Source organism: Humulus lupulus, chromosome 4 (genome assembly GCF_963169125.1).
Source record: "Humulus lupulus chromosome 4, drHumLupu1.1, whole genome shotgun sequence".
NCBI lineage: Eukaryota > Viridiplantae > Streptophyta > Magnoliopsida > Rosales > Cannabaceae > Humulus > Humulus lupulus.
In genome coordinates, this window is record NC_084796.1 from 246,905,723 (window position 1) to 246,919,609 (window position 13,887).

The window sequence follows — 13,887 nt, forward strand, 5'->3', positions numbered from 1 at the left end:
ACAAGTATAAACTAGGCCCATCACACATAATGAGAAGAAATAAAAGAATACATTCTAAACATAGTTAAATAAATATCTCATGAAATACGGATTGTTTTGGTCATTGGCACTGCTTCTCGAATCTTCATGCGACCAGTGTTCTTTCTTTGAACAAGTTGCATGTGGTTAGTTTGCACTTCTTCGATCTGCAACCTTAGTCATATTCAAATGAATTCAAGGAGATAGTTCTTCATTTTCTGGTCGAACTATTTTCTAGTCGAGACCATTCAACTAGAGCTAGTAAAATTAGTGCTTCTTATTGTCATGTGTCATTTCATCATGCCACATCATCATGTCTATTTCTGGGATAAACATCTGCTCCTGAAGTTTATCATAGTGCGACAAGCACTAGATAAACTTTCATTTTTCGACCAAACTAGAGTCCTTTCATATTCTAATACATTGGAAAAAGGAATACCATTATTTCGAGGGAATGATGACCTTTTCCGATAGGGCAAACGACATTTTTCCAACTCCCTAAGTATGCTGACATCACTTTTGCTTGATAATGATGCCTTTTACCTTTCTAATGACGTCACCTCTAGTCGCATGCATGCAAGGCTATATATAGCCCTCCTCTTCCCCACTTTCTCTAGTTTTCTCTTTCCTTAAAGAACTTTCAAAAACCCAAAGCTTGCTTCTTCATTCTTGGAATCCGTGACTTTTTTCTTCCAAATGTTTCTTCAAAATCGTCTATCAAGTAAGTTCTCGATCAAATCCTTGTACTTTTTTGCTTCATTCTATGCCAAATCTGTCGTAAATTATGAAAATAGTTTGTGTTCCTGAGAAAACATTAGAAATTATAGAATTTTCTAGGCAGATTATTGATTTTCCTAGAAAAAACTTTTTTGGGAGTACGAAAATGGTACTCAGGCTCCGGGCAGACTTGGTTTGTTTGTAAATTGTAGGGAAAAACAATAAAATCAAGAAAAAAATTGATTTTCATCTCTGGGAAGTTCTGTGGAAATTTCCTGGCTGAAAGGTAAGTTGAAGGTTTCGTGAAAATCTTTTAAACTTCCTTTTAGATCCAGGTTTGACCATGGCCGAATACACTCTTGTGTTTGTATTTGACCAATAAACCTCTTTTAGGCACACATGAATGTTGGTCAAATGACTCACTCCCCCTTTTTACTTGTATACAAGATGTATGAAGCAAATACACATAATAAGATCTTGTTTATTTTTATGTAATTCACATACTATTAACACAAACATGCAAATTCCTAGAACATGCTCTTATGAAATTGATACAAATACAAAGTAAAGTAATTAGTTTCATACATTACGTAGCGGAGCTAGAACAACTCTTTCTTTCAGGTTTTCTAACTCCTGAATCCCGGTAGTAGCAGAGTATAATCAAGAACCTAAATTGGATCACATAGCCTTTGATTAACCTAAAACTAGTGTAGGCTGGTTCTCAACACATGAGATAGAAATAGAGAAGTAGAAGAGAAGAAGAAGAGAGAATGGCTAGAATAGTGTAATTCTAGGATTTTCTATGAGTGAGCACTTACTAAAACTTGTTGCTTTGTCTGCAGAAAAGATTACCTCTGGGCATTACTTGAGCTTCAATTAAACAAGAGCCAGCTTATGTCGAGTAGACTCCAATCACAAACAATCAATCCCTACACCTCGATAATGAGGAATGGTATGTGTGCACTTGATAAGTGAATTTTAGATTCACTTATTAGTGTCATTTTATATCTAATTTGTAGGTGTTTAGGGTGTTTTGTTTGGTTTTATGCTTGTGTTATGTTTGTGTAGGGTCCAAGGAAAAGTGGCGCGAAATTTGTACAAAACGGAAGTGAAACGAAGAAAAATGAAAAATTCGTGAAATAGGGCTGCATCGCCATATTCAGGGGCTGTATTGCTATTTCTGGGCTGAATTAGGGCTGCAGCGCCTGACTGAAACAGAAAGCTCGTTTTTGGCACATTTGTGGCGCAGCAGCGCCTGTTTAAGGGGCTGCAGCACCGGGAGCCGTACGGAAATCGTAAATTGAGATTTTTGAAGGGCAAAAGAGGGCTTTTTGCAAGGGATATATAAGGAAAAGTTTAATTAGGGTCTAAGGACGTTTTTTGGAAGAGGTTTAGATCAGAGATTAGAGGCTTGGAGAAGAAGAGGAGGCTAGACATCATCAAGATCATCACCATTACATCTAGTTTATTTCTTCTTCCTTTCATTTTTAGTTTTTAATTATGAACAAATACATTGCTATTATGTTTATGTTTGTAATGGAGAACTAAACTCTTTTTGTGCTAGAGTATTAGATGAATCTATTATGATTATTGAATTGTGGTTTTTATTATTATTTCTATGAAATTCTTCTCGTTTGTTCATATCTTCTTGATTTAATTTTCTCATATTAATGTTTGGCCATCATTATTGTGAATTGAAATCTAGGGTTTATGCTTGAGAAAGATAAACGTAGATTGGACATAAGAAGATTTGACATAGAGTGATTGTGAGATTGAGAGATTCCTTGAACTCTATGAATTTGGCTTAGAATAATTATTGCTTAATGACTTCTTGATTAATTAATAGCGAATAGAGATATCATATTGATTAATTGAGATTAATTGCATATATGCTTGAGAGAGATAAATGCATTATATTAGAATTCTAGAAATTACAAATGAGGAGAATTGATTAGGATAATAAAGAAACCATGTTCATAATTGAATAGTGAAATCATTACTCTAGTACATGTATCTTTTATTTAATCACTTTCCAAGAGCATTAGAATTGATTATCTTGTTACTTCATATTCTTTATTTTATTGTTTGATTTATTTATTGACTTTTCTAATTAAAATTATAGACTTAACAGTAATAGTAATTAGTGAATTTAATATTTAATCTCTGTGGGTTCGACATCTTTTAATTTAAAATTATATTGCAATACACCGTACACTTGCGGTAGAAAAATTCTTTATCAGCACTTAAAATATGAATGCATATTTTGGATGCACATATCATTACTCATTATCAAGACTGTGGAGACTGATGACCAATTCTTTTTTCTTTGCATAAGTACCTCTAAGCTTTAGGCTGAGGAAGACTCTTCCACAAAAAAAAAAAAAAAATTTAAAAATACAGATTATATTTTATAAATCAATTAATTTTTCACCAAATATCAATAAAAAAATACTCAAAAATACTTTTTTTATATATAATAATTAAGTCTCACAAAATAAATAAAATTTCTAAAAATAATTGTAATTTTTATTTAAAGTAGATAGTTATAATTTTTATGTTTATAACAAAAATGATGGATCCCTTATTAGGTGTAAACATATGTACATATATTTTAGCTTTTAATACTAAAACTATGCTTGCTATGATATACATTTTTCTTTTTGTGCAAGCTTTTCATTTGTTGTTGTATAATGAATATTGTAAAACTAAAATTTGTCTCATAATTAATATTGAGTGTCTTGACAAAATGATTTATTTTTTGAACTCATGTTTTTTATAATTTTTTCGTAAAATAACGTCCATACTCAATTTGTGTAAAATAATTTCAATTTGTACATAGGTGGTCAAAAATTGAGCAAGACACTTATAAAAAACATAAGTCAAATATATTGCTATTGAAATAGAAACAAACTTTTATCATCTTGGGTAGACATTCTATTCACGTGAACCAGCTGGTCTTATTTGAACAAAGAAAAAAATGATATCACTTTCTATAATAGCCAATAAACACACGTAACAGTATTATCTATTAGACATTATAAAAAAAAAAAAAAAACTATTATGCAAATCATTTGAACTAGAATAATATTTATGACGTCAGTTTGTCATGACACACCTCATCAGCTGACCCCATTTATTCACGTTGAATTTTATATCATAAAAACTAAAAAAAAAACAGTTAGGTTTGTTCTTTATCGAAACAAATTCACAAATTTCATAATATAAAAAATGCTTGGTAAGACTTTTAGATTGGGAAGTTGTTTTATGTTGAGAATTACACTATGGTTAGTTATTCCTTGTAAGCAACCAATACCCCTTTCGTCTACTCAATTAATTGTTTCTCCAAAAATATAAATAACATTTATTTATTGGAAAATAATTTTTTACTTCAAAATCCCTTGGTCATTTGTTATTTACAAAATAACAATAACTTTCCAAATTTTAACTCTCTATGGCCAACTCCAATCCAACGAGAAAACGCTAAAATGGTGTTAATTTATCATCAAATAACATTCCAATTCAATTGTAATTTCTTCCTCATTTTGGTGATGAGTTTCAGTGTCTCGTTATATTTGGTGGGACACTAAAAACTTTTAATATTAATATTTCTTATATATGTCAATAATAATAATGATTATGATTTAATAAAATAATATAATAATGTTATACATATTTTTTTTTGTAATTTTTTGTATTATGATTGGAATGAAAAAAAAATATGATGTTAAAATTTCACTGTATTTGAAATAACACCGAAATGGATTTTTTGGTTGGAGTTGCTCTAAAGTTGCATAAGAATTTTCTTTCTTAAAAATATAATTTTTAAATATTATCACAAGTTTACTAAAATAGTCTTTTTGATTTTTAATTTAAAAAAAAAAGAAGATAAAAGTCATTGAGGATAAGAAAATTCTTTAGCGATTAGGGAGAAGTATTCCCACTTATTTTCTCCTATTTTATTTTAGGTAGACCCCACTAAATTCTAAAATAAGTATTAGTACACAAATAATTCTCATTAAACATACCATTAATTTAAAATATTGTTTTGAAAATTAAATTTTACATTTTTGAGAATTTTACTTAGTAAATTTGATTCAAAATAAAAAAAATACTACAATTATTTTATTTATTTAAAAACAAAAGATTTGAGAAGGTATTTTTGTTAAAAAAAATTATTTTGCTATTTATATTTAAGAATTATATTTTTATTATTGTTATATAAAAGATAATGTAATATTTTTATGATCAATCAATTTTTGTTTTAAAAGATAATGTAATACTTTAAAATTTTAAAAATTACTAAAAAAAAACTAATTTCTTTCTTTAACTAGAAATAGAAAGTTCCATCTGACAAACTATTATATTATGGATAATAAAAATTGAAACTTTGTGTTGTAAGAGTGGTGCCATCCTCTATCTTCACCGCCTCTTGCCGATTCAAATCAACGTCATCACTATATCTATATCTATATCTATATCGTTATCTTCTCACGTTTCCCAATGTTCTTCTCACACACCCAATTGTTTATCATTATAATATCCTTCTATCACTTTTAATACAATTCAAAAAATTAAAAAGGGTCTCTTTTTCTAGTTTTCTGGGAAAATAAGAAACTTGATTCGAACTGGGTTATCTGTACATAATCACACGTTTGAATTCTTATATAAGAGCATTTACCCTTTGATTTGTCTACCACTGAGAATATGAGCTGAAACCCAGATGGTATTTGGAGCATAATTTGTTCCTGTCCCATTTTTTGTTTTCCAGAAATTGAGAAAAGTAGTTGTTGAATTCAAGGTTTTGATTCTGGGTATTTAGGGTTTGGTGGGGTTGTGGGGAATTTGAGAAGAGTTTGATTTGAATCGGAGATCTTGTGGGGTGTTATTAAATTCGGGATTTTGAGATCAAATTGTTCTCCTTGAAGCTTCGAAACCATTTTCAGAGTTCATAAGGTTGGAGAATTCTCTTACTTTGATCCCATACTGTATTTTATTATATGCAAATTAAGTTTCTTCAACCTTACATTTCTGGGAATTTTCCATTTCAGTTTCCTTGATTCTTTCATTTTGTCCAAACGAGTGAATTTCATTTTTGACACCTGAATTTCTGGTTCAATTTCATTCTGGTTGATCTCTGTCAGTTCTGATTTCCCAGACTTTGGTAACTAACTATCCCAATTGTAATTTGAGTTGTTATTTTATATAGAGAGAGAATCAGTTAAGAACAAGGATAGTTTAGTGAAACTGTAGAAATGGATATAAGTAACGAGGCTAATGTTGATGCATTTCCTATTGGACCTTCAACCTTAGTTGGTAGGACAATTGCTTTTAGAGTTCTATTCTGTAAGTCAATGTCCCATTTGAGGCATCAAGTATTCCATGCTTTTCTGCAACTGTTGTTTAGAGTTAAGGACTTTTTGGGTCCTATGTTATCATGGTTGCATCCTCGAAACCCACAAGGGATATTGGCAATGGTGACAATCATTGCTTTTGTGTTGAAACGGTACACAAATGTGAAAGGGAGGGCTGAAATGGCTTACCGGAGGAAATTCTGGAGAAATATGATGAGAACTGCTTTGAGTTATGAGGAATGGGCTCATGCTGCTAAGATGCTTGATAAAGAGACCCCAAGGTTGAATGAATCTGACTTATATGATGAGGAACTGGTGAGGAACAAGCTAGACGAGCTTCGCCATCGTCGCCAGGAAGGGTCTCGTAGAGATATCATCTTTTGTATGAGAGCTGATCTTGTTCGAAATCTCGGTAATATGTGCAATCCAGAACTGCACAAGGGGAGACTGCAGATTCCTAGACTCATAAAGGATTACATAGATGAAGTCTCGACACAGTTGAGGATGGTTTGCGACACTGATTCAGAAGAACTTATGTTGGAAGAGAAGCTTGCTTTCATGCACGAAACAAGACATGCTTTTGGAAGAACAGCATTGCTTCTGAGTGGGGGTGCTTCACTTGGAGCTTTTCATGTGGGTGTGGTGAAAACTCTTGTAGAACATAAGCTTTTGCCTCGGATCATTGCTGGTTCCAGTGTGGGATCCATAATGTGTGCTGTTGTTGCCACTAGGTCTTGGCCTGAGCTGCAAAGTTTTTTCGAGGATTCTTGGCACTCGTTGCAGTTTTTCGATCAGATGGGCGGGATATTCACAGTTGTTAAGAGGGTGATGACACAGGGTGCCGTCCACGAAATCAGACAGTTGCAAATGATGTTAAGGCATCTTACGAGTAATCTTACGTTTCAAGAGGCTTATGACATGACAGGTCGGGTTCTCGGCATAACAGTTTGCTCCCCAAGGAAGCATGAACCTCCTAGATGCCTTAACTACTTGACTTCACCTCATGTTGTTATATGGAGTGCAGTGACAGCCTCTTGTGCTTTTCCTGGCCTTTTTGAGGCTCAGGAGCTGATGGCAAAGGATAGAAGCGGCGAGATTGTTCCTTATCATCCTCCATTTAATTTGGGTCCAGAAGCAGGGTCTACCCCTGTGCGTCGGTGGAGGGATGGTAGCTTGGAGATTGATTTACCTATGATGCAATTAAAGGAATTGTTCAATGTCAACCACTTCATCGTGAGTCAGGCAAATCCTCACATTGCACCATTATTGAGGCTAAAGGAATTTTGGAGAGGACTTGGAGGCAACTTTGCTGCTAAGGTATACATCTTGACCCAAAATCTGCTATCTTTGGTCCTTATTATATTATTTTGTTATTACCAAGTGCTTCTTTATTTATCTGTTTTCATACTTAGAAAAAGTTTTTTCAAATGCCTTAGTTTGCCTACCTCTTTTTCCACTCACATACATGTAAATATAACCAGTCATATAAAAATGATATCAATAACTGCAAGATGAAGGTCGTTATCTTGTGTATCGTTACGAGTCAACTCACATACTGCTTTTCCAACTTTTTTTAAGTTCTTAATATGCTAATTTTTGCAGTTCATTTTCTGGATATTGTGGATGGTAATATAATTTCCAGAGATTAGTAATCTCTAGTGGTGTTAATATGTTCATGTTATGAATTGTAATGTAATCTTTCGGTCCCCTCGTTTGCACACACGCAGAATATCCACTATTTTAGAACTCATTTAAAAATGAATACCCACTTCTACTTACTACGAACACATTGCATGAAGTGCTTGTTCTTTTTGTGTTTGATGATGATTCTTCATTTTTATCTTTCATGGCCCATAACATGCTTTTTTTCTCTTTACAATGTTCTGATGGGATGAAATTAATTGTTTTACATGTACAACTGTGCAGCTTGCTCATCTTGCTGAGATGGAAGTCAAGCATAGATGCAGCCAGATTTTAGAACTTGGTTTTCCATTAGGTGGACTTGCCAGGCTATTTGCTCAAGATTGGGAGGGTGATGTCACTGTTGTCATGCCGGCGACACTTGCTCAGGTAAAGAAAAATGTGTAGAATTTTCAAAATTGAGATAGTCTTTCACTGTGAAATCAAACCTTGGGAACTATTTTCTTGGAATTCTAAGACATTATAACCGAAAAATCTGTAAAGCACTTGGTACAAAAGAAATATTAAATTGCAAAGCCTAGGTTGAGTCTTATTATTGTTTTATATTCAGTGATTCACGCCACATAATCCCTTCGACAGTGACTAACTAGATGTCTGTATTCACTGCTTATTTTCTTTAACAGTACTCGAAGATCTTACAAAACCCGTCTCATGGGGAGCTTCAAAAAGCTGCCAACCAAGGAAGAAGGTGTACTTGGGAGAAGCTTTCTGCGATAAAAGCAAACTGTGGCATTGAGCTTGTTCTTGACGAGTGTGTTGCAATTCTCAATCACATGCGGAGACTCAAAAAGAGTGTGGATAGAGCTGCTGCTGCTTCTCATGGCCTAAGCTCCACTGTCAAGTTCAGTGGTTCTAGGAGGATTCCTTCTTGGAACTGCATTGCTCGTGAGAATTCAACTGGTTCTCTGGACGACGACCTCCTGGCAGATGCTTCTTCCTCGTTCCATCATGGAGCAAGCGGATTCACCGCTGGTGGAACATCTAGTAAAACTTTTCGAACCCACCGTGGTGGACATGATGGAAGTGATAGTGAATCCGAGACTGTTGATCAACCTTCCTGGACCAGAACCGGTGGGCCTTTGATGAGAACGGCCTCATCAAATCTGTTCATAGAATTTGTCCAAAATTTGGACATTGATAATGAATTAAACAGAGGATCGCTTATTAGTCCCAACTCGATGGCGCTTCAAATGGCTAGCAATACAGATTTTTTTCTCAGCCCAAGAGGGACTGATAGAAGTTCAGAAGGCACAGACTTTGATCAGAGGGATTTTAGAAACCGAGTTACCGTAAATGGATCTAGCATTGTGGTCTCGGAAGGTGATCTTTTGCAGCCTGAAAGAACCCAAAATGGGATTGTGTTCAACATTGTAAAGAAAGACAATCTATCGTTGTCCAATAGGAGTCAAGACACAGAAAATTTCAACAATGAAGCTGTTGAATGTGTACAATTGGACTGTCCAGAAAAGGAGAGCTCAGCATCTGAGTGTGGTGATGGTGATGGTGATGTTGCCCTCGAAAGCTGCGCAAGCGAAACCGAACATGAATTTAATTCCTTGAATCCATCTGGTACAGATGATTTGAAGGATCAAGAGCCTTGTGCATAGATGGTGTTAACACTCATATTGCTTACAGATCTTTTTTTTCTGAATGGCTCTGGGAGCAGTCTCGAGATGTAATATAAGGTGAAGTTTAGAAGCATGGCTTGAAGGATTCGCCAATCAAATTTCAACACACAGTGGTTCATACAGTTAGTCAAATGGCAAAGAAACTGTTTTTTGTTTTATAGTTACATTATCAAGATGGGAAGGTTTACACTGTAAATACTATGAGTAATGATATGTGTATTCAAAATATACACTTAAATATTACACACAGTGATGTGACAGTTTAGCCTAGCTAATCATATTTATTAAAATTAAGATCTACCATTTTAAAAAGTAGTGACATATCACTGTGTGTAATATTTGGGTGCATATATTGAGTGCATATATCATTATTCAAATAATATATATCTTCATTTGTAGGGGCTACAGTTGTAACATTGGTTCATATAGCTTAAATGAAATTGAAAATATTCCATCTTTATTTCTCTTCCTCTGTTTACCCAACCAAATTGCTACTGATGTTTGCCAAAATTGAATGCAATCGAAATAATCATTATTTGTAATGATTTTGTTTTTTTTTAATCATCTATCTTATTTTAATGATTTATATTTGTTTGATTAATTGAACAAATAATTTGTAAAATTTAATGATTTATATTTGGTTGGTCGGTTGGGGTTTGATATATATATATATATAGAGAAAAATTAAAATATACTTTTATTTTTATTTTTATTTTTATTACAAATAGGATAAATAGTTTTTTTTTTTTCATAACTATAGCTTTTACAAGAGTTTTGCCCCTGAATTATTTTTTGTAGCAAAAATGTCTCTGAATTATGAAAATCATTACAAACATGGCTGTTTTGTTATATTTTGTCTATTATTTTTTTAAAGTAGCCATATGTCACATGCATAATTGGATTTACCAGGTAAAATTGAACGATGCTAAAAAAACAGTAACAAACTTCAATATATAATAATGAAAATCTGATAACAATTAACACTCATAAAATTTGCTTTTGATTTTAGCAAGTCTTGAAGTTATGTATGTTGATTAACACAATTTTAAGACAATTACAAAATTTTAGAATGTCACTTCACATAATTTCAAAACAAAGCTTAGAAAATGCACATATTCAATGTACTGCAATGTGTCAAAGTTTTATTTATTTTCAATGTTCATCTATTTTTCTAGGCTAAAGAAATTTTATATGTATAATTAGACATCAAGGATTTGGTAGTTTAGTAACCACTATTCCATTATTCAGTTAATTACACAAGAAGGCTCACGAAGAATGTAAATTGCAATTAAGAATAATAATAATTTACAAATTTATTTACAAAAATATTTCTATTTTAAGTAACATATGTCATATAAATTTTTGTCAATAGCTTATTCTAGTTTTCCTAAATTAATGTGTTCTATTTGATAAGTGATTGCGAGATATGACAATTTATAGAGACCAAACTAAGTATTATTTTGTTAATAAATTGTAAATAAAGAATGAGGAAATTACATTTTATATGGTATTTTTTAACAAGTTTACAAAAATATGATTTTTTTCAATTTTTTTTTTATTTTATGGCCTTTTTTTAAAAAAAATTCAATTTTATTGATCTATTTTCCTTTTTTTTTGTACAAAAACTTGTTTATGTCATAGTTTAACTCTTAATCAAATTTTGTTAAATTGGAAGGGTATTTTTGTACTTTGATTATTATTTTTTAACTTAAGTGATTTTGTTTATATTATAAAACCATTTTTATACTAAATTTTACTGTGATTGTTTTGCAAAGTTTTTTTTTTAATATGAATTGTTTTTATTATTTATTGTATCAATTTTTTTCCATTTCTTTTTAGACTTTTATTGCACGTTTTTTTCCAAGACTGGGTAAGGTAACTAGTTACTTGATTGATTACCTTTCACATTTCCACCTTGATTTTTTTGTTACTAGAATTAGATGAAATAACATGCTATCATGAGAGGTAACCAGTTACCTAAAAATCTAAAATTATACCTATAACAAAACGTGTTGGTATATTTGGTAACGTATCTCGAATCCAAAAAAAAAAAAAATCAAATTTGAAGAAAAAAAACCTGATATGATCTTAAAACAATTGTTAAAACTAAGAAAAATATTAAAAAAAAAATACGAACACTTCATCAAAAAAGGAAAAAGAAGAATCTAGTAACATAGGTAACTGGTTACTTTAAAAAATAAAATAAAATGTACACATGTATCAAAACGTAAAGGTAACAAGTTAACTATCGCAGATTTGAAGAAAAAAAAAGTTCTCAAAAAAATATACGAGCAAACGAGATCTGTTCTACAACACAAGAGGAGAATAAATCATATTTGCAATATATGAGTAATCGTTTACCAAAAAAACTTAAGAAATTGGGCATGTTAGTGGCTACTTTCTAGATTTAAAAACAAAACAAAAAAGTTTTGATCTAAGAAAAAAATTAGATGTGAAGAATGCAGTAATAAAAGAAAAAGGAGGAGGAGTTGTGAATGAATATTGTCGGCAAAAGAAGAAGACGGAGAAGAAGGAAGGGTTGTGGATGAATGATTTCGGCAAAAGAAAAAGAAGATGAAGAAGAAAGAGGAGTTGTTGAAATTGCTGGTCGAAGCTTTAGAAGGTTGTGTGATTTTGATTGCTCTTCATCTCTACTTTATGGGTGATGGGAGGAATTCGCCCATGTTTTTGCGGGAGGGATTGAAACATTAATTCCCAATATACACCTACTTAGCTGCTATGTTTTGCTTTCAAATTTAGTTACTTATTTAATTTGTTAGCATATTTATTTTCCCATAAAAGAATAGATGAATGAAATATATGTCTACTGTGTTGATTTTTTTTAAAATCATTATTAAATTAAATGCAAGGGGCCGTGATTGTTAAATTAAATATATGTAATTAGAAGTAACATTACATAAAATTTATATTACGACTAAAAATTCTTACTAAGTAATGATATTTTTGCAGTGTTAAGTTGTGTATAATTATGAATAGAAATAACAAAGCATAAAAGCACGAGACAAACTGTTTTTATGGGCACAGCTCAAGTAGTACAATTAAGCATGATATGAGACATGAATAATGGACATACTAATTATTTTCAGGCAGATATGACTCGATCCAGTTAAGTCACTAAATTAGTTATAAAAAGTACATGTAATTACACTAATAATAAAAAAAAAAAAGTTTCCTACTTAATTTTTATCTCATTTATATAACTCGTGGAGTTCTAGCCAAAAATCTAAGATAATAATTAGTTCTTTTACTTAAGTTATTATGTAACAACCGAAATAAAAAATACTCTTATTTCTTCAATTCTTATGTTAGAACCGAAGTAAAAGGGCTGTCTACAAATAACAAAAATTCATACATACTTTCATAATGACTCACATAGAGACTATGGTGGCGGCCGCCCTGGGTGAAAAAAAAAATATATTTTAATTAATTAATGTATATTTTTTAATTGAAGCTAATATGTTATAATTAAAACTTTGGCATAATGATCAAACTTATTTATATAAATCTTAATAACAAGGGTTCAAATCTCTCTATTATTTAGTATCGATTTAAATGGTTTGATATTCAAAATTTGAATTAGCACACTAAAATGTATTAAAAATGATTTTTTTGTTAATATTTCATTGTATTGGGTATACTTTTTATTATTTAGTATCGATTTAAATGGTTCGATATTTAATATTTATATATGTCGTAATTAAAGTTTGTCTCAATTTCTTAATAATTCTTTTACTTATTATATTATTTATAAAAATCCGCCATCGCTAAAATTGAATCTCGGGTCCGCCACTCGTGTGTCTCTATATAATTTTAACTTGTATTATTTGGCAATGCAATAAAAGCATAGAAGATGGAAAAACAGGTACAATTGAAACCCTAGTGCTAAGTGTGGAATTATTCTTAAAACCAAAGAAAGGAATTGGTAGCTAGGATTTGAAGTGTGTGTGTTGGAATGTCCAGTCAGTCACTAACAAGTATGAAGCCATAGAATGAACATGTGCTCTTTGTACTCTCTCTATATGGGCCTATGTCATCTTTCCACCTTTATATATAAATATATATATATATATAAATATCTATATATATATATGGCCAGTTGGCCCTTGTCTTCAACTTGAATATAATGCCACATTGCCTTGTCTATATCACATCATTTATATAAGAAATTATATCATTTCAGTACAATCATAATTGTCTTTCGAACCAACTTAATTATAGTATATGTTGTTGTATTTTTCACTCATTTATAATATATATATATAAGGTACTAATTAAGTTAGTTACAAGGGAAACAATATATATGGTACTACAAAAAATATATCTCATTTGTATAGATGCATATATAATACTTTGAAGCCTTGTTACTATTATGTTTCAAAAGATATTAACAAAGCTTAAATGATATCTTCATGCAAATTAATGAAAGTTTTTTTCGTTGAAATAACTTGATT

At 31.3% G+C, this 13,887-nt stretch overlaps 1 protein-coding gene across 1 annotated transcript; it reads left to right on the forward strand.

The window, feature by feature from the left end:
• The first annotated feature begins 5,212 nt into the window (after positions 1-5,212).
• On the forward strand, positions 5,213-9,875 carry LOC133831589 (triacylglycerol lipase SDP1). The gene is made up of 4 exons (XM_062261956.1): positions 5,213-5,688; positions 5,784-7,403; positions 8,013-8,156; positions 8,411-9,875. The coding sequence occupies exons 2-4, from the start codon at positions 5,988-5,990 to the stop codon at positions 9,392-9,394; spliced, it is 2,544 nt and encodes an 847-aa protein (XP_062117940.1). The 5' UTR covers positions 5,213-5,688; positions 5,784-5,987; the 3' UTR covers positions 9,395-9,875.
• Positions 9,876-13,887: the final 4,012 nt, after the last annotated feature.

Excerpts from the sequence above, each read along its gene's own strand:
- LOC133831589 (XM_062261956.1), top strand. The coding sequence starts at position 5,988 with ATGGATATAAGTAACGAGGCTAATGTTGATGCATTTCCTATTGGACCT. Across the intron at positions 7,404-8,012 it reads GAGGCAACTTTGCTGCTAAG|CTTGCTCATCTTGCTGAGAT; the intron begins GTATACATCTTG and ends ACAACTGTGCAG. Across the intron at positions 8,157-8,410 it reads TGCCGGCGACACTTGCTCAG|TACTCGAAGATCTTACAAAA; the intron begins GTAAAGAAAAAT and ends TTTCTTTAACAG.